The sequence below is a fragment of the Rhododendron vialii genome, chromosome 1a, assembly GCF_030253575.1.
Source record: "Rhododendron vialii isolate Sample 1 chromosome 1a, ASM3025357v1".
Taxonomy (NCBI): Eukaryota; Viridiplantae; Streptophyta; class Magnoliopsida; order Ericales; family Ericaceae; genus Rhododendron; species Rhododendron vialii.
In genome coordinates, this window is record NC_080557.1 from 41,929,377 (window position 1) to 41,950,415 (window position 21,039).

Below are 21,039 nucleotides of genomic sequence, written 5' to 3' on the forward strand. Positions count from 1 at the left end.
CCACCAATCATTTGTGTAAACAATTATTTATGAACCAATAAATTCTGAACATTCACTTGAATAAGCTAGTCTGCAGTCTGTACAAGTTATTGATGATTCTACACTATGAAACATGAATAGAATCCTAAGCCTGTCAACAAATTCTCATTCCATTACTAACAAAAACTTTGTACAAATTGATGCCTAGGCGTTAAAAAGTGCAGAAAACCAAAAGATGGGCCCTAGGCAACCCAGGGGCACAATAATCGAGAAATGATAAATGAACCCAATGCAAGTCTTAACTACTACTACCTCAAAGCCATCTCAAGTAAACGAGATCCTCTACTCAGAGTAGTTTTCTCCGTTCAATTTTGCAGTGAATGAGCAAGAAAAAACAAGCTTGTCGTACATCGATGCTTCATTTAACTTGGTCCATAAATAAACATATGTTGTGTTCGCATACGACATACCTGTTGGTTGATCAAAACTTTCAAAATTGATGAATAGCAATATCTCCCTCTACAGAATCACAGCGATACTCTAATAGTCATCTCAACCTTGACAATCTCTTCCGCTTCCTATTCCTTTTAGGCACAATAGCATTGCTCTTCGAGCTAGATGGCAAAGCAGAAGGAGGCTTGCCAACGGATGTTCTACCTCTTTTAGCAATCCATTTCAGAGGCATATTATTTACGACACATCCAATGTCATTGGAACTGTTCAGTTCAACAAGTTTCTGAATTTGCTCAAGAATCTGCTGAGTCCAGGCCATTGACAGATCCAGAGAAATCGAATCTTCAGTTGGTTTTCTCCATAAGTTCGTTAATATCTCCTTAAATGACTGATATGACATGGACGGTTGAAATTCTTGCCGATTTTCGCAAAATATATTGACCTTCACGACATGCTTGCAGAGATTTCCCTGAATCGACCAAGAACAATCACAAAAGGCAAATTCTGATCCAGGATTCCAAACTAGATGTGTCAAGCTGCTGTCTTTTTGGCTCACAACTTTGGCAAAGAGGTGGTCCTTATCATCCAAGGTAACATCACAATCAGGAATTTGCAGTGCCCTGTGCCACGAGGTGGAAGCAATATATTCTTCCTTAACATTCTGAAAGGAATCACTTTCGTCCGCATATCGGTCAAGCCAATAGCTTGAGTGCAACTCGGTCATCAGCTTGTGCACTAACCAATCTACTCTCTGGAGGGCACCAAGATGTGAATCATCGTAGAGTTTAACTTTCAGCTTCACATGGTATGCTTCTATGGCCCCAGATGCCTCCTGGCTTGCAATAGGAAGGTTTCTCATTGACGTAAGCCACATTTCTGCGCACCAAAAATGAAAACTAACACTTTAGGAAACAAATAATATCAATATTTTTGCTTCTTTTCTTTATAAGACAGAGAAAGAGACAGATGCGGAGAGAGCAACATCTAACCAATCTTAGGCACCCAAGAGGCATTGAAATACTGGACAAAGGAAGTTTGATCAACAAAATCTTGGTTTAACTCCTCTAAGGCAACTGAATAATCAACACCGTCCCAAATGCTATATACTATTTTCCCAAGGCGTTTAAAAATCTCTCGCTGAACTTCAATGTTACTGCATCTCTTGACAATGTTCCGCAGCCATGATCTACGAACACGCCAGAGTGAAAAAAGGATAGGACAAGAAAATGTATCCCTGGAAGATCGATCACTACATAAATAAGCTGTATGGGAATATTAGACAAATTTAAAAACAAGATAAAAGTAGTAAGACCACAATGCCTTATGGGGTCAGTCTCTGCTGCTGCATCATCAATTAAAAATCCATTGATCCTCCATCCAGGGTCAACAGCCCGAACACGATTAAGTAAAGCTTTCATCCATTTTGAGACATCAGGCTTAGCAATGCTACGAGTAATGACCCAAGCAACAGGTAATGCATGCTGTCTTGAATCAAACACAAGAAGAGTGCACAATGGGTACTGCCATTCAGACATCATGACATAAGAATCAGATGGCGTTAATTGTAGTGCATCTTATTACTGAAAAAGGCATCGAGAAATTCATTACCTTAAGTCTCTTTATTCCAAAAGTCGAATCTGCTGCAACAAGACTGCGATGGCCAAAACGGATCATTTGCTGCAACTGCCATTCGGTTTGAATACCCAGAACGAAAGGATTCGTTTCTGAAGTATCCTGATAAAAGAATATGGATTTTTTATTGCGTTCAACCCACATTCTAATGCTTGCTTGATCATCTAGGTCTAACTCATGGGTAGAACGTTTGATAATCATCCCAAGTTTATGGACATACTGTGAAGCAAGGCTATTTACGGTTGCATTTGAATCACCATAGCGTTGCAACCCCTCGATGTGCTTCTCCAACACATTTTCCTCGGGGATTCCAAGGTAAATCATTGACATAGTTTGCTGTTGGATTTCATTACATAAGTATGGAACTTTCTTGGCACCAGGTCCAATCGCGTCTCCATCAAGTGGCCCATGACACACAAAACCAGACTTGTTTACATGGCGCCTATCATTGTATATAAGAAGTGCAAGTGACGGACGCGCATACAAGCGCTTCACTACAAAATGACACGTGCACCCCCTCATAGATTGAGGTCTAGCAGCACGGTTTCGGGTATTGAGTCTATATCTTCTGCTTGGCAATATCCCTCCTCCTTCTCCATAATTTTCAGGACCAAAGGAACACCAATACCTTCACAAAGAAGAAAAGGAAACAAAATGAATGACTCAAGAATGCCCAAAACAAAATTGCAGTAATGTTCCACATTCCTTACAAAATGCAAACCCAAAGTTCAGTCCTCCAGATGTAACTGTCAATAAAGAATATATTTACACGGGTACATTTGGTCTCTAAGTTCCATAAAAAAGATCATATATAAAGAGGATGATGAGGACAAAAATACCAATTTCTCACCTAGCTTCAAATTTTCTGTCTTCTTTATATTTCAAGTGAACTTTTCTCAAATATCATTAACTGTTTTACTTTTCTAGTTTATCTGCGGGACAAGATCAGATAAAGTAAATAACTCCCATGAAATATAAAAAAGAAATTGAAGAGTTTTTAGTTTTTGAGACATCAGTACATCACAAACCATGTCTTAAATGCTGTTATAATATTTTCGGTTTCACGACCACCCCATCGCATGACTAAAGTAAAGGAAGTTCTTCATTTTCTATATAAGCAATGACTAAAGAAAGCTAGTGTGCTATCCATTTGAGCTTATGTCCTTGTCAAAATAATGATCAATTACAAAGCCCTAAAAGTGTCTTTTGATTACTTCAGCTATGATAAATTTCTCCTAGTCTCAAAATTTTCCAACAAATTCACCAATAAGTTTGAAGGCCAACTACACAGTAGTGTCTTACGTAAACCAGTCTTGATGTTTTCCGAACATGTAAAACACAATAAGTTATGTCAAAAAAAATAAGTGATGTCAAATCCATACTGGTCACGACTTTAAACTTCCAAGGATTATTGGAAATTTGGAACGGGAAAAAATGAGGATGAGTGGCCTCCTTATATCAAGGTCGAGAGACTGAATGGGAGACCGGTGGCATGTACAACAGTGTCTCTCACAAAAATGACTCCTTGTTGATGAAGAGGGAGGATAACGTCATCACCTCGGAAGAAAGGAGCAAGATGGAGATAAGTAGTATGGAAAGATGATATAACTTACAGCCTATACTCCAAATATTCGTCGCTCTTGTACTCTTTTAGGCTGCCTTTGGATCGTTTTCTTCCCCTCTCAATGTGGAACCGCGTTGGGCATTCTACATTAGAGCACTCCCCAATTATGAATGCATCAACCCTTGCATAAGGAATAAGGGCAACATTATCATGACGATCAGCAGTTCCAAACTTGGACCAACTCAAGTCAGCAGACGAGAACTCCTCTTCTGGTGGGTCTTGCACAGGTATGTTGAGGATGGATTCGATTATATCCATATCCCACAATATCCCTTACGGATCGATCGGTATAGTTGTTGAGCCAGTTTGGTATCACCAGAAGCAACTGCTAAAAATAAGGCACATATTAGCTAATGAACATGATGTAGTCCAGAAGGGCAAAAGGTGCAACCAACAACACAAAAAATGCTCACATGATAAGGTTAAACAATTGCAAAGAACGTGAAACCATTTAGGCTTTTATTGGCTAATGCACTTACAAAACTCGTTTATAAGACCCTCAAAGAAAGAGAGACACAGACATAGCAGCATGAATTATACCTATATATAAAACAGTTACATGTTGACACACACTGCTATATCCAATTTTCATATTGCTTTCGAGCATTTTGAAGGGCGGATCTGGCGCAGTATTAGAGCTGTCCCATTTTGACTTGAAGGTCACGGGTTAGGTTCTCAAAAACAGCCTCTCTGCTCACTAAAACTAGTGATATCCATATTTTTGTACATGAAATTAAATAGATAACATTACAAGAACTTAAAACACACACACACTCAACACCCGCCTATGTGACTGCTTTATATTTTAACTGATGTAACAATGCGTACATCAAACCTTTCCAGACCCCGCTTATGCATGAGCTTTGTGCATTGGGTACACCCTTCTTTTTCCGCGCACTTTTAAATCATATTTCAAGACCTAAACTAATACTAGAAAATGAAGATAGAAGGATGTCACAGCATATAATAAAGTATTCAAAATGATGTCACAGCATATAATACATAGTACTCCAATATAGGAATAACCTATGAAGCACCAACACTCCAAAAGGGCGTCATGTTTACGTATTGGACACAGGGACACGGCGGGGACAAGCCCAAATACGTATTGGACATGCCACGTGGCGTGTCCAATAATTTTTATTATTTTTTGTTAGGGGACACGCCTGGGACTCGGCTGGGGGTTAAAATGTAATTATTGAAAACATTTGGGTTAAACTGTAATTATGTCTTTCTTTGAACCATGTTAATCTCATACATTCATATAAAACAGCTCAGTATTTAAATCCTATGTACATAAATCTAACAGCCCAAACTTATCCCTCATAAATCCTACAATTGAGAAGAGTCCTAAGGCTGAAAAATCCTATTTTTAATCTTCTATAACCTTTCCTATTCCAACTCTCTTTTGCTATGGAAAGATAGAAAACATAAACAATCCATTGCCAAAAAAAGTGCCAGATTTTGAAATAAGAAAGGGAAGTAATTTTTTGAAACCTTAGCACTCTCTCTCTCCCCAAAGCAAGACGAAATCTTCTCTAACTTTTCTTATCCTAACTCTCTTTTGTTATGGGAACATAGAAAGTAATAAAATTTCATGAATAAAATTAATGCAAGGCAGATCGCAGATCGGAAACTAAACAAAAGGGTAAGAAATATTTTTGTTTATCGGTTGATCAATTTCAATTTTTTTGGTGTGTGTTTTTTTTGTAAACTAAACAAAAGGGTAAGAAAAAAATCTGTTTGATCCTAATTTAAGAAAAAATCTTCCCGTATAAATCAGTTTCGTTGGCGGGGTGGTCAATAGTTTCGCAATTCATTTTAGTTGTGTTCAAAACGCGTTGCGCCAAAACTCTAGTACATTCATATAGGACATGTCTTCGTCAACGGGCATAAAAAAAAGAAAAAGAAAAAGATATGTATGTATTTATATATTTGTACACAGTGGGCTTCCTCTAAGGGCTAAGGGAATAAAATGCTGACATCGCTTTTCAGCCGTTGGATCATGTTTTCAATGGTTTGGATCTGCGGAAGATTTATGACCAGTCACAATTAACTTTTTCCCAGAAAAGTTTCATTAAAATTTGGACCATTAAAATCACGATCCAACGGCTACCAACAACGTCCGCATTTAACGAAAATAAGGGCACCCTTATTAGATGCGCCTTGTATGTATGTATGTGTGTGTGTATATATTTATTTATTTATATACACGTGACGTGTCCCTCGCCGTGTCCGTATTTCTATTTTTTTAGAATTGCTGTGTCCCGTGTCCATTTCAATATCCGTGTCCGTATCTGTATCCGTATCCGTGTCAATGCTACATAGGGAGTAACTGATTGTAGCATATACGAAAGGGTCGACATTGCCATCATGCATAATTCATCTATGACTTTGAATTGGAAAAGATACACTTAACGGGGAGTAATTAGCGAAAAGCATCAAATTCTAGGGTTTCCTCTGTAATCCTACCCATATATATATATATATATATATATATATATATATATATATATATCCAATTCCTTCACGATTACAACCATCCCAACCTCAAGCTACGTACCCTTCTCTCTCTCGCCGTCTATATCTTTGTTTGCTATTTTCCATGCTTAATTTAGATGCTTAAAGGCCTAGCAAATAACCACTCCTTGAAATGATTATTATGATGTCCGATTCACACACCAACAGGCAGCAATGAATCAGTGATACATTAGTAACCATTTGGGTTGGGGGGGGGGGGGGGGGGGGGTGGGTTTTTTTTCCCAGGGCAGTGGTGGTTCTGATTTGATCTTTGTGGTCTCCTGAGTCATGCCTTTTTAGTGCTTTTGTAGTTGCTTGCTGTTGTTGAATAAATTCTGTTTTGCCAAATTAAAAGACATAATACCGCTTTTCATGTTAGGGTCATATGAACTGATTGTGGGCTTAGACACTTGTTTGGGTTTATAAGACACGTATGAACAACTGTAATACTTTACCTATCCTACACTTTCCCACGCAAACTTTTTTGTGTTGCTTACCCGTGTGAGAGGGTTTGCTAGTAGGATAGTTCTATCCTACTAGCAAGTGTTCTATAGCAAGTGACTGGGTTTGGCTGGCGGTCGCCACCGTAGTATCATGAGGAACGAGGCTCCAAACCCAGTCACTGTGCCTCAAAACTTCCATGCACTTGCGTAGGGAACAGTCCCAGACACGAACAGTCATATCCCAAGAGCCACTATAAATCCTAGTCAGATCCAAAGCAAGAAAAGTAATGGGGCCTTCGTGCTCCCAGAGCCGGAACTCAAAGCTCTTTTGGTTTTTAGGGCCTTCAAGATCAAACAAATCGGGTAGTCCTTCCTCTGCCCTCCAGCCATGTATGAAACCATCAGTACCCCCAGCAATCAAAAGTTTTTGCTATGTTTGAATGAGTTTTTGAAAAAAAATTGTAGGGTTATGAGTGGAGAGATAAATGAAAGTAATGATTGGAAGTAGAGGTAATGAATGAAGAGAGATAGAGAGAGAGAAATGAGAATAATGATTGGAGCTAAGTGTAAGTAATGATTGGAAGCAGAGGTAATGAGTGTTTTTTGAGTTGAGAAATTTTTTTCAAAACGCAATCCAAACAAAGCATTTGTATCTGCCACAACTGCTCGGATAGTAGAGCCAAGTGGACAAGACGATGCAATTGCCAAGCCTTCCACCATGTTCCACATACGAACAATTGAATCATACCCAAAAGTAAGTATGAGCTTCTTAGAAGCCAAGAGAAATACTGTGCGAACTGCTTCAGCATGGCCATATAAAACATCAACACTATAACGTCCAAGACTCCAAGAAAGGTTTTGCACCAAAATTCCCTTTCTACAAAGAGTTCTTTCCAAGTCTTCTCGGCCGAACAACCTGATCCCAGAGGTGTTGGGACGATGGGCTGCCCCCATCTCTCGAAATAGAATTCCTTCCAGATGCGTGTTCAGATGCAAGGCTATAGAGATAATTAGAGACACAGGAAACTATACCAAGCTCCTTTGGGTCAAGACAATTAAGGATTTCAGATATCAACGCCGGAGGAAGGTCAGTAATTGACTGAGAATAATTAGAAAAAGCCTCATTACCAGGCAATGATTTTGCACTAGACGGCCAAAGTCCCCTCCTTGGGACGAAATTCTATAATGGGTTTCGTGTTTTCAGACTCAATTTCTACTTTCGAATCAAATGCCAAATTTTCTTTACCACAAAGGGATTTAATCTGATCAAATTCAAGTTGCTCACCGCTAGCTCTATCAACCGAATGCACCAAATTGTTTGACAAATCAACCTCCGTAGCTTAGTGGCATTCAAAGGCCATAAAATGTATCGACTAAATTTTAAGAAAAACCCAGACAGCTCTAGCCCCAAAAACTTCCAAGAATTCAAACCCTAATTGACCTTGAACCCTGTATACTTTCTATCAATAGATAATGAATCGACAAAAATGGGAAAAGTGACTAACACCCCAAAAAATCTTTCTAAGGAAGCAAAAATACGAACCCTAAAAGTCAAAACCTTTATACAGGATACAAGAATCGGGTTATGAGAATCGAATACAATTTTGACAAAAACCAAACCGGGACAGGAAAACAAGCACTACTGAATTTGGGTTTGTTTAAACCACACGCACAGAGATTTGAAACTGAAATGAGTAAGGAGGTACCTCGGACAAGTAGAAGAGATCGTTTGAGGGAGCTAACTGTGATAAATCGGGAATAGAATGGCGGAGAAATTAGGGTTAGGTCGGAAGGCGCGTGAATGTTTGATGGGGAGTCATGAAGAGGGACGTCACCGACGGATTGGAAACCGTGAGATTATACTCCGTACTTTTTGTGTAAACTGCGCTAAGAACCCCTGTATGACTACGAAATAGCACTTTCATACCCTCTATTCCTAGAAATACAACTGCACCTCCTTGTTGACTCATAGGGGTGTAAACAAGCCGAGCTCAGTTTTACAATGTTCAGGCTCAGCTTTTTTACTAAACGAGCTTAAAATTTGAGATTGAGCTCGACTCGGTTGTAAACGATTTGAGTCCGATTATCTAATTTATCCTTGAAATTACCTGTGATTGCGAAATTGTATTGTACTATCCGGTTTTAGGTCTCCACTAGTGATGATCATGATAATTCTTGATCCTGGTTTATTAAGATGGTACTAGCTGATTTTAGGCCTCCCCTAGTGATGATCATGATAATTCTAGATTCTAGTTTATTAAGATGGTTAATTATCTAACACCATAAAGAAAACTTATAGCTTATTTCTCGGCAACCAGATCAATTTACTATTGAATCAATGAAAAACACCCACAAGTTTTTTTTTTCTAGAGATACAACAGTCTTTCTCACAATATTACGAGGTTCTAATCCTAAAAAACTTAGGTATGTACAAATAGTTCTGTCCGCGCGTGTCTCGTCCGTTCGGATAGTTTTTTAGTGGCTTATGATGATCCAAAACATGAAGGGGAATTTTTAGGCCGGCCCCGTTTTCTAGGTTCGGACTTCAAATAGTCCTGACAAAAATATTTCTTTTTTATTTTAGTCCTTTCTCTTGACATTTCATGCATTTTTATTATTTTGCCCATTCTTCCTAACTTTTTGTCTACATGTCCATTTTTGTAAAATTTATATTTTTAGGATCAATTTCTTACCCATATTATTTCGGACAAAAATACCCTCGGCTCTGTGAACTGGACTGTCAATTCTCATAATCAGTTCTATGAGAACTATGTGAAATGGCTATGCAAACTGAAAAATATACAGTTCAAATAGCCTTATCACACACTTAAATACATAATTCTCATAGAAAATATATAGTTCTCATAGAAAAATACACAGTTCTCATAGACACTTATCATTGACAATAACAGTTCTCACAGAAAAAAACACATTTTTCATAGAAAAAACAGAGTTCTCATGTGAAATGACCATGTGAACTGAAAAATACACATTTCAAATAGTCTCACCACACACTAAAATTCATAGTTCTCATAAAAAATACATAATTCTCATAGAAAAAATACACAATTTTCATAGATAATCATCATGGATAATAACAGTTCTCATAAAAAAAATACAGTTTTCATAGACAGTTCTCATAGAAAATATACAGTTCTTATATAAAATACACAGTTCTCATAGGGAGTTCTCACAGAAAATACACAATTCTCATAGACAATTATCATAGACAATAATAGTTCTCATTGAAAATAATACAGTTCTTATAGACAGTTCTCATGTGAAATGGTTATGTGAACTGAAAAATACATTGTTCAAAGAGCCTCACCACATACTAAAATATACAGTTTTCATAGACACTTATCATGGACAATAACAGTTCTCATAGAAAAAAACACATTTTTCATAGAAAAAACAGAGTTCTCATGTGAAATGGCCATGTGAACTGAAAAATACACAGTTCAAATAGTCTCACCACACACTAAAATTCACAGTTCTCATAGAAAATACATAATTCTCATAAAAAAAATACACAATTTTCATAGATAATCATCATAGATAATAACAGTTCTCATAGAAAAAAATATAGTTTTCATAGACAGTTCTCATAGAAAATATACAGTTCTTATATAAAATACACAATTCTCATAGGGAGTTCTCACAGAAAATACACAATTCTCATAGAAAATACACAGTTCTCATAGACAGTTCCCATAGACAATTATCATGGACAATAATAGTTCTCATTGAAAACAATACAGTTCTTATAGACAGTTTTCATGTGAAATGGTTATGTGAACTGAAAAATACACCTTTCAAAGAGCCTCACCACACACTAAAATATACAGTTCTCATAGACAATCATCATGGACAATAACAGTTCTCATAGAAAAAAATACAGTTTTCATAGAAAATATACAGTTCTTATATAAAATACATGGTTCTCATAGGGAGTTCTTACAGAAAATATAAAATTCTCATAGAAAATACACGGTTCTCATAGAAAAATAAGTAGTTCTCATAGAAAAATACACAGTTTTCATAGACAAATACACAGTTCTCATAGAAAAATACTAGTTAGCAGTTCTTATAGAAAATACACACATAAACAAAAATTGAACAAAAATAAAAAAAGGTAATCAAAATCAAATATAGTCATAAATGTTTTTACCGCCATGTTTTAAAAAAATAATCAAAGTAAAAAAGTAATAGTTCACATAGGTAATAAATTGATTTAGATTTGAATTTTTAACTGCCAAGTCTCGTAGTCAATTCTATGAGAACTGGCTATGCGAACTAAGCTATGAGAACTGGCTATGTAAACTATCAATTCTCATAGTCAATTCTATGAGAACTGTTAGTTTTCATAGAAAAATACATAATTCTTATAGACAGTTCTCATAAATAATACACAATTCTCTTAAAAAATACACACACAAACAAAAACAATAATAATAATAATAATAATAATAATCATCATCATCAAACACAAACCAACACCACCCGTTCACAAACAAAATTGTAACATTTTATAAAAATGCATTATTATATATATACACATATATTGTTTTTGTTTTCCTAAATAAATAATCACTGAGATAAAGGAAGAGCCCACCGCCTCCCTCTTTTTTGCTCCGTTTCCTTTCGATTTCTTCAACTTCAACATCAACATCAGTGCTCTAAGCTTCATGGCCGATTTCACCGAAGATGATTGCCATTCCTCGTTGGATTTGAAGTAAAGGACAATTGGTTCTGTGAATTGACGATGAGCGGCGAACAGATCGCACCTGAGCGAGACATTTTCGCGGCGCAGTTCTAGTTCCGATTGATGTTGGAAATTCCGGTGGCGGAGGAGGACCGAGCGTGGTGGTGGTATCGAAATCACCATAAAAACCAAGGCGGAGAGAATTCGACGACCGGCGAGTGTAGAAAAGGTTCAGAACAGTAGTTACGGAGCAGATCCAGAGGTTACAGAGCAAATCCAGAGGTTTCGCGGTGGCCCGAGTGTCGTCGGTCGCCGAGAACCAGTTTCCGGTGGTCGTCGGACGTTGCTAGACTCCGATGAGGGTCGGCTATGGCCTATGGGTAAGAGGTGGTCGGCCGTGTTTGACAAGGGAGAGAGGGAGTGAGATCAGAGAGAGGCGTGGAGGGAGATCGAATTTGGTTGCAGTCTACTTGCAAAGAGAGGAATGGATGAGAGAATAAGACAACGGGGTAAAAAAGCCATTGTACAATATATCCGAGCCTATTTAGGTTCGGTAAAATATTTCAGGGTTGGATTCAAACTAAACCTAAAAAAGGGGACCAGCCTCTAAATTTTTAAAAAAGGGGACCAGCCTCTAATTTTCTAAAACATGAATGCTTGTCCAAACGGCTTTCATCCCCGTCCGGACAATTCGCCAATGCGGCAGTCGGCCTCAACGGCCCATCTTCCTGACCGAATCAGGCTGCACCTTAACAAGATTGAGCTAATGCTCAAAGAATGAACAAGTTTCAAACTATATGCGTGCTCAATTTTTTCACATAATGACTCAAATCTTAAATGAGTCCAGCTCGAGCGTAAATCGTACTTTACCAAGTCAAAAAATAAAAATAAACAGAAGGAAAAGGAAAAGGAAATGGATATAAAGTTCAAATATTATGCAAGTACGTAACACAATCAAGTGGTCCTGCTTCAAATAATGGCTCTTTCTCTGCGAGAGAAATCACGATTCAAAATAAGATCGGTGTAAGCAAGGCATCCAATTAATCTGGTAACAATATCAAATGAAATGGAGAAATTCAAATGAACGTAAAATTAGAGATCAAAACTAGAAGACTGGTGCTGTCGTGAGACACGCGATAGCAAGGCCAAGGAGCTGGGAGATGTTCGCAATGGCTGAGGCTCCACTTTTAGGGGTACCACCTTCCGGGGACGTACCACCTACAACAATGTTATTTTCTCGAGGGCTTAAGGAAGAAAAAATCTCATGATGATCGAGAACATTCATTTTTTCCCCTAAGATGCAATTTTGTAATCCATGTCAATTGGGTACTGGTAGATATTATTTTGGAATCCATTTAAATTTTGAAAACAATATGTTGAAACACTGAGTCAGAGCTCATTTATCCCATGGTAAATGGGTTCCGAGATAAGGCATATCGAAAAAGAGTCCAAGAATAAAGTTGCCTTCTTGGCCATAGAAAACCAATAGAAAAAGAGGTGATCATAGTAAAATTAACAGCAGTTGGGTTTGAGAAAATTACCAGGTGGTGAAGGTGCTTCACTAGGCATTGGAACTCCAACCGGATATCCAGCCGCTGCAACATAAGCATGTGTTAGAACATTTCAGAAACCGTTTACTGCACGAATAACGAAAATGGACAAACAAAATGGCACGATCGAAAGAGTAATATCTTTTGGTCACAAAGCTAATTATTACAAACAATTATGTGCCCATATACGACTATGAGAGCTGTTTTCCCAACCCCCGACCCTGCCCACATCCCCCCCTCCCTCTTGCCAGGAAGACCAAAATGCCTCAAATTTCCACCCTTTTAACTAATATTTTTTATTTAATTTCTTAATTCTTTTATCTTAATTATTTAATTAATTAATTTATTTATTTAATTACTTATTTAATTTTAATTTGGTTAACTCAAATTATATTTTCAGCTAAATTATGTTTTTTACATTTAAATTTGCCTTTATATTTAAGACTCCGTTCTCTAGAACTTAACTTAAATTTGGAAATTTTGTCCTAATTAAGTTTTTTTTTTGCATTTGTTAGTTTTGAGTTATTGATTCGTCTCGACGAGAAAAATCGGAAAATAAACTTTTTTTTTTTACTTTTACCCAACTAAATTTGGCGCAAAACTAACAAATGAAAAAAAAAATCAAATAAGGACAAAATTTTCATAGTTAAATTAAGTTTAAGTTAAGTTCAAGAGAATGAGGCCTAAAAACTTATTATTATTTTAATTTGTCTTAACAATAAATAATAAATAATAAAACTTCTAATCAATAATAATAAAAAAATATACATAGTTTATCAATGAAAATTGGAACGTTTCCGGTTCAAATAGAATAAATACACCGTTTATATATTAAAAAATATAATTAAAAGTTCTCCAATTTTCAATTCGGTTGAACTGGTGAACATATTACTTTTTTTATCATTTAATCCTAAATGGTTGTAATGAATTTTGGCTCTAAGGCCTTTTAACGAGCACCCTAAGACTCTTTATTTAGTTTCAGGACTCTCTTAAGGTACCCATTGAAAGGCCGTAAAGGTAAAAATTGATTATGACCATCTAAGATAAAATGATTAGAAAAATAAGATCTTTGCACCGGTTCAAACAGATTGAAAATTAAAACACTTAATCCATTATGGGAATTGACTTATACACTACCCTTTAACCACATACACTTCTTTTTTTTGTCCTTATTCATGTGAATTTACCTTTTTACCCTTTCATAAGTTTTTTTACACATTAAGGGGCAATAGAATAATTTCACACCAAATAAAGACAAAAAAAGGGAGTGTATGTGGTAAAAGATGACTGTAGAAGTCAATTTCCATTTTTTAACTATATTTTTTATAATATATAAACGGTGTATAAAATAAGTATTTCAATTTTTAATCCGTTTAAACCGGTGCAAAGAAGTTATTTTTCTTATCATTTTATCCTAAATGATCGTAATGAATTTTTGGCTATAAGACCTTTCAATGAGCACCCTAAGAGAGACCTGAAACTAAATAAGAAGCCTTAAGGTGCTCGTCGAAAGGCCTTAGAGCCAAAAATTTACTATGACCATTTAAGATAAAATGATAAAAAAATAAGATATTTGCACCGATTCAATCGAATTGAAAATCGGAGCACTTAAATAATATTAAATAAATAAAAGATAAAAAAGATATAAAGATTAGTGTTAAATAAATAAAGGAGTAATAAGAGAAAGAACCCTGTGATATGTACCGACCAAATCCCCACCGAAATCGTACCGATGGCCGTGCCATGCCGTCTCCGGCTACTGGACGGCCGATCCGAGCCGTCCAAAAATTCTATAAAAAAAAAAAACCGAGGGGGCAAGCACCCTACACGATGTCGTTGATTCTCGCGCGAGGCCGCCTCGGTTTTTTTTTTATAGAATTTTTGGACGGCTCGGATCGATCATCTGGTGGCCGGAGACGGCCTAGCACGACCTTCGGTACGATTTTGGTGGGGATTTGGTCGGTATAGGATTTCTGTAAGATTTTTGTAAGAGAAAATGGGGTTGGGGGTATTTCGGGGGTATTTTCGGAAGGGGTTTGAGAAAGCAATTTGCCGTTAGGAGCCAAGAGCATCTCCAATTTAACACCCTCCAAATCTCTATTTGAGATGATCAAATTAATTTATTTTATTTGAAAAATAGATTTAGAGGATCGTACTATTTATCTCAACTCCAATCCAACATCTTATTTCTCAACTATAATACATATTTGGAGGAGATCCTCCATAACATTCTATTTCTCAACTCTAATACATATTTGGAGGAGATTCTTCATTTTTTCTTTCATTCTCTGTATTTAGATATTTAAAGGATCAAAGATCATCCTCCCAAATAGAAGACAGTTTTAGAGAATGGGTTGAAGAATATTTTTTCCCTAAATGACAGAAATGAAAGCGTGGGTCGGAGATGCTCTAGGAAGATTCGTTTTCCGAAGCAAATCAAATAGAGTCACTCCAACTCCAAAGAACTCCGGACATTCCGAAGCACGAGAAGAAGCTGCCACCGCTTCCATGGCAGATGATCGCAAAATGCCCTCCGCCAAGAAGAAGTTGCCTAACCCAATCCCCAGTTAGCCATAATAATACTAACAAATTTGTTGAACTTGCATGTAATTCTTTCGCATTTATTGTTATAAAAAACGAAAGATTTTGGTCTTTTTCAATTTATTGTGAACTGAATTTACTTTACCAGGGGTAAGGAAGACGCAAAAGCTTGCTCGGAGTCAGATGAAAAAGATGTTCGAGCAGTACGAAAACGTTGCAAAACAATTGGATGCTCAAAGAAAAGAGCTTGATCGACGTGACAAAGAACTCGAGGAGTGGGAGGCAGAGATTGATGATGAGAGAATGCAGCTCTTCAATGAGAAGGAAGAAGCGGTACAATAACCATTTTTTTAAGTTCTTGTGATGAATGAACATTGAACAAATGCATAGCCGGAATGAGTACACAACTACACATTAACTTTAAGGCGTTTCACTGGTTTGTCCAGATGTACTTGCATGCATAGCCGGGTAATCCTCTAGTTGCTATAATAAATAGGTTAAAAATATTCAACTTTTCCCAAGGTATTGTGTTTCGAAAATCGAAATCATATTATCTTATATATCTAATCGACGTGATTTAAGGGGTGGTTTGAATCCTCGAAGATTTTTGATCATTGAAGTGAGTCCGGAAGGGCCCACATGGAGCCTTAACTGGATCATGCATTGCATTGAACGAAATTGAGCGGACCCGGATCTTTATATTAAATACATATATCGACTAAAATCACAAGCACAACGAATCGAGGGGCGAAGATATTTTTCTCTTTAAGAAGATTCAAGTTGGTTGGCCATACTTGAAACTGTATGTTTTTTGCTTAAATCCAGCATTGCAAAGATCTGAGCTAGAATTTGTTTTTGTTATTTTTTGTTGGGTTAGTGAGCTAGAAATTGTTGGTAACGTGTGCTTCCAATCAGTTGACTCGGGCTCAATTTCAGTTCAGCTCGAGCTCAACCGAGTTGGACTTTGTTATGTAGTTCCAGAAGTTTTGCTTTTGATGTTTCCTCGTTGGTTTGGGGCAGAGCAAGGAAATCAATTTGGGCAATAATTAGCTTCTGGAAGGACTCTTGGCTATGAATATCGCATGACTCTCTCAAAAAGGGTAGAAGTTCTCGGTTCTTTTAGAGATCCTTATGGGGGTGTTTTAATAGAACCTTAGGGCTCTTTGGTAGATCTTGACCATTAGTCAGTTGCCCCTCTTTCCTGGGCTTGGAAGTTCTTTGCTCTTTGTGCTTCGGGTCACTTGGTGGAACTTTGTTGTTTAGCGTTCTCATTGAGATCTCCTCATCTCTTGGTTAAAACCAGGGGTTTATGAGACTTGATACGAGATGGTGTCAGTGTGAGATTCCAATTAGTTTTGCCGAGAGAACTCATAATTTTGGATTGATAAGTTTGTGTTCTTACGAGAGTTTGCTTCGTCACCATTGTAGCTCTTCAGAGCATGGTGGAATCATTTTACCTCATGACACCATAGCCTTAAAAGGGTAGGATCATTTTTAATGTGTCCATGTAACTAGTGCATTTAAAATCGGAGCAAATACTTTAGCAAATTTGATTGCCTTGAAAAGAAGACCATAGTTGTCTTCATTTGCTTTATTACTACTTGTTTGCTGATATGTTTGTCAAAAGATAACAAAATAGCGTCAAAGGTGACAATCGCTACCCTGGGAACTTGATGAGTCAATGACTCTGCATACATACCGTGGCACTTTTATCATGTTCCCCAGTTGTTGCATTAACTGTTGATGATGGGTGAAATATTGCTTTCGAAGGGATGGTTATGAGCTCTTATAGTGAATGTGGGTTTTGCTCCCTTTTTGATGCAGACATCTTAGATTACCTGGTTTTGATTCTTAGGAATCTGCAGAACATGAACACAGGATTTTGTGTGTGAAAATCCAGGACTTAGAGAAATAGTAAACATAATGATACAGTAACTTAAAATTTCACAATATTAAGAAGCATAAAAGAAATACATCGAACTTGCCACGAGAATGTGAAAAATGACAAAAATACTTGTAATATTATTTACCACCCCCCTGATGGCCTGCTGTCAAGTACTAATATCAGCTCCACTGCATGACTTTGGCTGCCGGGGACGAGTTCTGAACCTGAACTAAAAGTATTTATCCATTCCTCAATGTGTTTATCGTTATATGCATCTTTTGTTGCTGTGAGAAATATGTTATGCCGTGCATCATTTCATAGTCTATCTTCTGCACTATTTTTCCCAATGCCAGCTTGTAGACCTCCGGTCAAATACATATTTCTTCTACAGTGGTTTACATTGTTTCATTCCATTTATTAGGCAAAAGAGGAGAAAAGAACTTGAGTGTCAATCTCAGATCTCTTTACATACATAAAAAGAAAAACAGAACTTTAAAGTTTAAACAACAATCTGGAAGTATTTCCCAAGGCTTCTTCTTTGGTTTATTGGTTTGGTTGTGAAATTGAGAATTTTTGTTGTCTCTGCATTGGCTTAAAAGCTTAGTAAGCTGTTCTTCCTCTCCGAAAGATCAGCTTCTGGTGCTTTCTCCGAAAGATCAATTAGGTAGGTTCTCTGGATAACTACTAGTGGAACTTTCTCTGAGGAGCTAATAACAGTATTCGTTTCTGCAGAATGAGAGGGCAATGTTAGAGAAAAAGAAGGCTGAGGAAACTATGTTGAAGTCAGAAGAGGATGCAAAGGTATGTTATCCATTTTCTGCCTTGAACTGCATTGCCCTGAAAATAGTTTGGTAATGGTAGACTCATAACTGCGACTTAGTAAATTGCAGAGGGAGAAAGAGAAGCTCCTTGAATGAATAGTTGAACTGGAAAAAAAACTTGATGACTCACAGCCAATGGAGTTGGAGATTGCGGGCACACGAGTATCAATACAAATGGCGAAGCCTATGGGTGTGGAGCATAATACGGAAATTGACAGGAAGATCAAATCCTTCGAGGAGGATCTTAAAGACAAGGAAGAAAAACTTGAAGACATCACAACACTAGATGGGGCACTCATGATGAAGGAGCGTAATAGCAATGACGAGTTGCAGGAGGCTCGCAAAGAGCTAATTGATGTCAGTCTCTCTCCCTCTGTCTTGCACACAGAAACTAAAATCCAAAGGGAATCATTAATCTCAAACTAGGGGTTTCAGTGAAACATCAATACATAGTAGGACATAATTTGGTGTACTGTTCTTGTTAGTGTCCTTTTACGCATGTCACTTAGACATGTAGGGTGCTTCTGACATGGATCAAAACTTGTCCTGACTTTTTTCCCTTAAACCAGGCAGTTGGACTGCTTCAAACTTTTGGCAGATCCAAGTACCATCCGTCCATCACTTGAGACACACATGAGCAATGGCGGAACCAGGATTTTGTATTTGGGGTGCGAGGACAGATTCCTGTCCACTTCCCTACAATACCTCTTTTAATGGATGTTCGTTGCGGTGTGCCTAAAAAAGATAAACAGTGGAAAAATCAACGAAGTGATGTTTTTTCTTTTTAGGAAATGAGATTGAATGGATAGTCGAATTATACTCTCGATGTGTAAAATTATACAAGGACAAAGTATTATCCATGTATGTTAAATGGGACTCGTTGAAAACATTCCAATTTAGGTGGTGCCAATGTGATGATTTTCACAAGTATTCTATATGTATAACCCTACGTATGCAAAGGTGAGTGAAAGGTTGGAGGGTGCCGTGGCACCATAACATATAAGCTAGGTGCGCCCCTGCACATGTGCACCATGCAAGTTATAGAGGAAAGTTTCTTGGGATCCAGCAATAGGCGGAAAACAATTAGCATTTATACCTTGTAAATTCCTCCTTGAAGTTCTTTTAATCATTCAAAGCTCTTAATTTTGTTGAAGTTCAAACTCCCAATTTGGTTATAAAGATGTCTTTGTAAGATTTTGCTTTCGAGTTTTTGCCCAGTGCCCACTCTTTCCATACATATAGTGAAAAAATGTAGTAGTAGTTAATACTTATTTAACATGTCTGTAATTATTCAGTTGGTATATTGTTTTTTGTGTTTCTCAATTTCACTGCAAGGTATCCATGTCCCGTTTCATTTGGCTTTTGCCGCTCCTACCAGAACTTATTGGAGATTGGATTATAAATTGGCTTCCTGGAATTTTTTTCACTATTATGGATGTCAACACGAATTGATTAGCTAAAAGGGGAAAGAACCACATAGTGTCATGCTTTTCGTATGCTCGTTTCAATACATTGTTTCATTTTGGAATGTAGAATTTGTCCAAAAGAGTTTCCTGTAAATAAACTCTTACACATTCAGTGGACGTCACTTCTCTTTCCCTTTAGGGTCTCATGCAAAGCAGGGCTAATATTGGAGTAAAGAAGATGGGTGAGCTTGACCCTAAGCCTTTCCAAGCAGCGGCAGAGAAAAAGTTCAGAGGCAGGTTAAGAGGCAGCGAAATAGAGGGCAAAGCAATGGAGTGGTGTGCGTTGTGGATGAAGTACCTGACGGATCCCAGGTGGCATCCCTTCAAGGTTGTTCGAGTAGGAGGAATCAACGAGGTATGCCTCGGTGATGATGCTTTTTGGTTTTAGCAATGTTTTGATTTACGAACTAGATCATCAGGTGTTCTTTGCATTGCTACAATATTGCGAGATTGTTTCTTTTATATTGCCTATGTTTTTTTATCATCTTCTATATTGGCATTTTTTTACTGTGATTGGGTGACCCTATAGACACCTATAGTGATTCACTAAAATTGGTGTATGATTGAATAACATAAAAGGTCCTGCCCTCTTGGCTTTCCGTTGTTGAGTTTCTTATGTCCCATGGTACTGTTCAGGAAATCATTGACGCGGAGGATGATAAACTGAAAGCTTCGAAGGAAGACCTCGGGGATGAAGTCTATGAGGCTGTTACAAAAGCGTTGACCGAGATGAACGATTGTAACCCTAGTGGACGTTACCCCGTTAAAGAACTGTGGGATTTTAAGGAGGGGAGGAAGGCTACACTAAAGGAGGGAATATCGCACCTGCTGATAGGCTTGAACCTGAAGAAGCGGAAGAGGAACACTCGTTCTTGATGTGGCCTTCTTTTGATGGTTGGTGTTTCGACTTTTGTTGGGGGGAAAGGAAATCCAGCAGCAGAATGTCTTGGTAGCTTTCTGGTTTGATTCCGCGCTGCTGAATCTCAAGCTCTCTCTTTTGATTTTGCCACATCTTGTTTTCCGCGCTCTTTTGTGGAATCATAGGATAGGTGTTTCCTCCTGTTTTGTTTTCTGATGCAAAATGATGTACTGAACTATTGTTGACTTGTACTGACTTTTGGAGATGGAACAATGATCTTGTGTATGTCTTTTTATTCATCATGTTGTTGTCTCCCCTTTCTATGATTACGGCTTTTATTCGTCGCATATATCAATTACAAATAATTGAGGACCATGCATGAACAATTTTAACTTCCAGTGTTGGATTTTCCTGGAGATGCTCTGGAGACTAAAAGCTTTGTATGGAACATGTGAAAAGGAAGAGAGAGTTCACAATTTTCCCTTTCCTTTGTTTGGTTTCAGAGGTAAGAGAAGAGAGAACGGCAAAATAGTGTTCTTAGAATACTAAAATTTTCCGTTC

At 37.5% G+C, this 21,039-nt stretch overlaps 2 protein-coding genes and 1 pseudogene across 8 annotated transcripts; 1 reads left to right on the forward strand and 2 right to left on the reverse strand.

The window, feature by feature from the left end:
- Nucleotides 1-8,510, reverse strand: LOC131302817 (uncharacterized). 4 transcript variants are annotated; one of them, XM_058329614.1, is made up of 6 exons: nt 8,358-8,510; nt 3,678-4,013; nt 2,041-2,692; nt 1,753-1,952; nt 1,422-1,666; nt 1-1,308 (listed from the first exon to the last, which is right to left on the reverse strand). In XM_058329614.1, exons 2-6 carry the CDS (start codon nt 3,944-3,946, stop codon nt 527-529), a joined length of 2,148 nt encoding a protein of 715 aa, XP_058185597.1. In that variant the 5' UTR covers nt 3,947-4,013; nt 8,358-8,510; the 3' UTR covers nt 1-526. The 4 variants fall into 4 exon arrangements, with proteins under 4 accessions (XP_058185597.1, XP_058185605.1, XP_058185610.1 ...); XM_058329622.1 differs by having other exon boundaries at nt 3,678-4,016; nt 8,358-8,489; XM_058329627.1 differs by lacking the exon at nt 8,358-8,510 and adding an exon at nt 6,706-6,846.
- On the reverse strand, nt 6,737-8,621 carry LOC131331661 (F-box/WD-40 repeat-containing protein At5g21040-like; annotated as a pseudogene).
- A 6,704-nt stretch (nt 8,622-15,325) lies between these two features.
- LOC131302900 (factor of DNA methylation 2-like) lies at nt 15,326-20,759 on the forward strand. Of its 4 annotated transcripts, XM_058329696.1 has the most exons (6): nt 15,326-15,472; nt 15,596-15,780; nt 18,065-18,133; nt 18,213-18,510; nt 19,759-19,974; nt 20,256-20,759. In XM_058329696.1, the coding sequence occupies exons 4-6, from the start codon at nt 18,289-18,291 to the stop codon at nt 20,493-20,495; spliced, it is 678 nt and encodes a 225-aa protein (XP_058185679.1). In that variant the 5' UTR covers nt 15,326-15,472; nt 15,596-15,780; nt 18,065-18,133; nt 18,213-18,288; the 3' UTR covers nt 20,496-20,759. The 4 variants fall into 4 exon arrangements, with proteins under 4 accessions (XP_058185679.1, XP_058185689.1, XP_058185684.1 ...); XM_058329706.1 differs by lacking the exons at nt 19,759-19,974; nt 20,256-20,759 and having other exon boundaries at nt 18,223-18,294; XM_058329701.1 differs by lacking the exons at nt 15,326-15,472; nt 15,596-15,780 and having other exon boundaries at nt 16,971-18,133.
- Nucleotides 20,760-21,039: the final 280 nt, after the last annotated feature.

What these genes read in the sequence shown, in the direction of transcription:
- LOC131302817 (XM_058329614.1), bottom strand. Translation starts at nt 3,946, where the DNA reads ATGGATATAATCGAATCCATCCTCAACATACCTGTGCAAGACCCACCA. An exon ending in GAATATTTGGAGTATAGGCT is followed by an intron (nt 2,693 to 3,677) that starts GTAAGTTATATC and finishes TTCTTTGTGAAG; the next exon opens with GTATTGGTGTTCCTTTGGTC. An exon ending in CTCTTGGGTGCCTAAGATTG is followed by an intron (nt 1,309 to 1,421) that starts GTTAGATGTTGC and finishes TTTGGTGCGCAG; the next exon opens with AAATGTGGCTTACGTCAATG.
- LOC131302900 (XM_058329696.1), top strand. Translation starts at nt 18,289, where the DNA reads ATGGAGTTGGAGATTGCGGGCACACGAGTATCAATACAAATGGCGAAG. An exon ending in CTCGCAAAGAGCTAATTGAT is followed by an intron (nt 18,511 to 19,758) that starts GTCAGTCTCTCT and finishes CTTTCCCTTTAG; the next exon opens with GGTCTCATGCAAAGCAGGGC. An exon ending in GAGTAGGAGGAATCAACGAG is followed by an intron (nt 19,975 to 20,255) that starts GTATGCCTCGGT and finishes GGTACTGTTCAG; the next exon opens with GAAATCATTGACGCGGAGGA.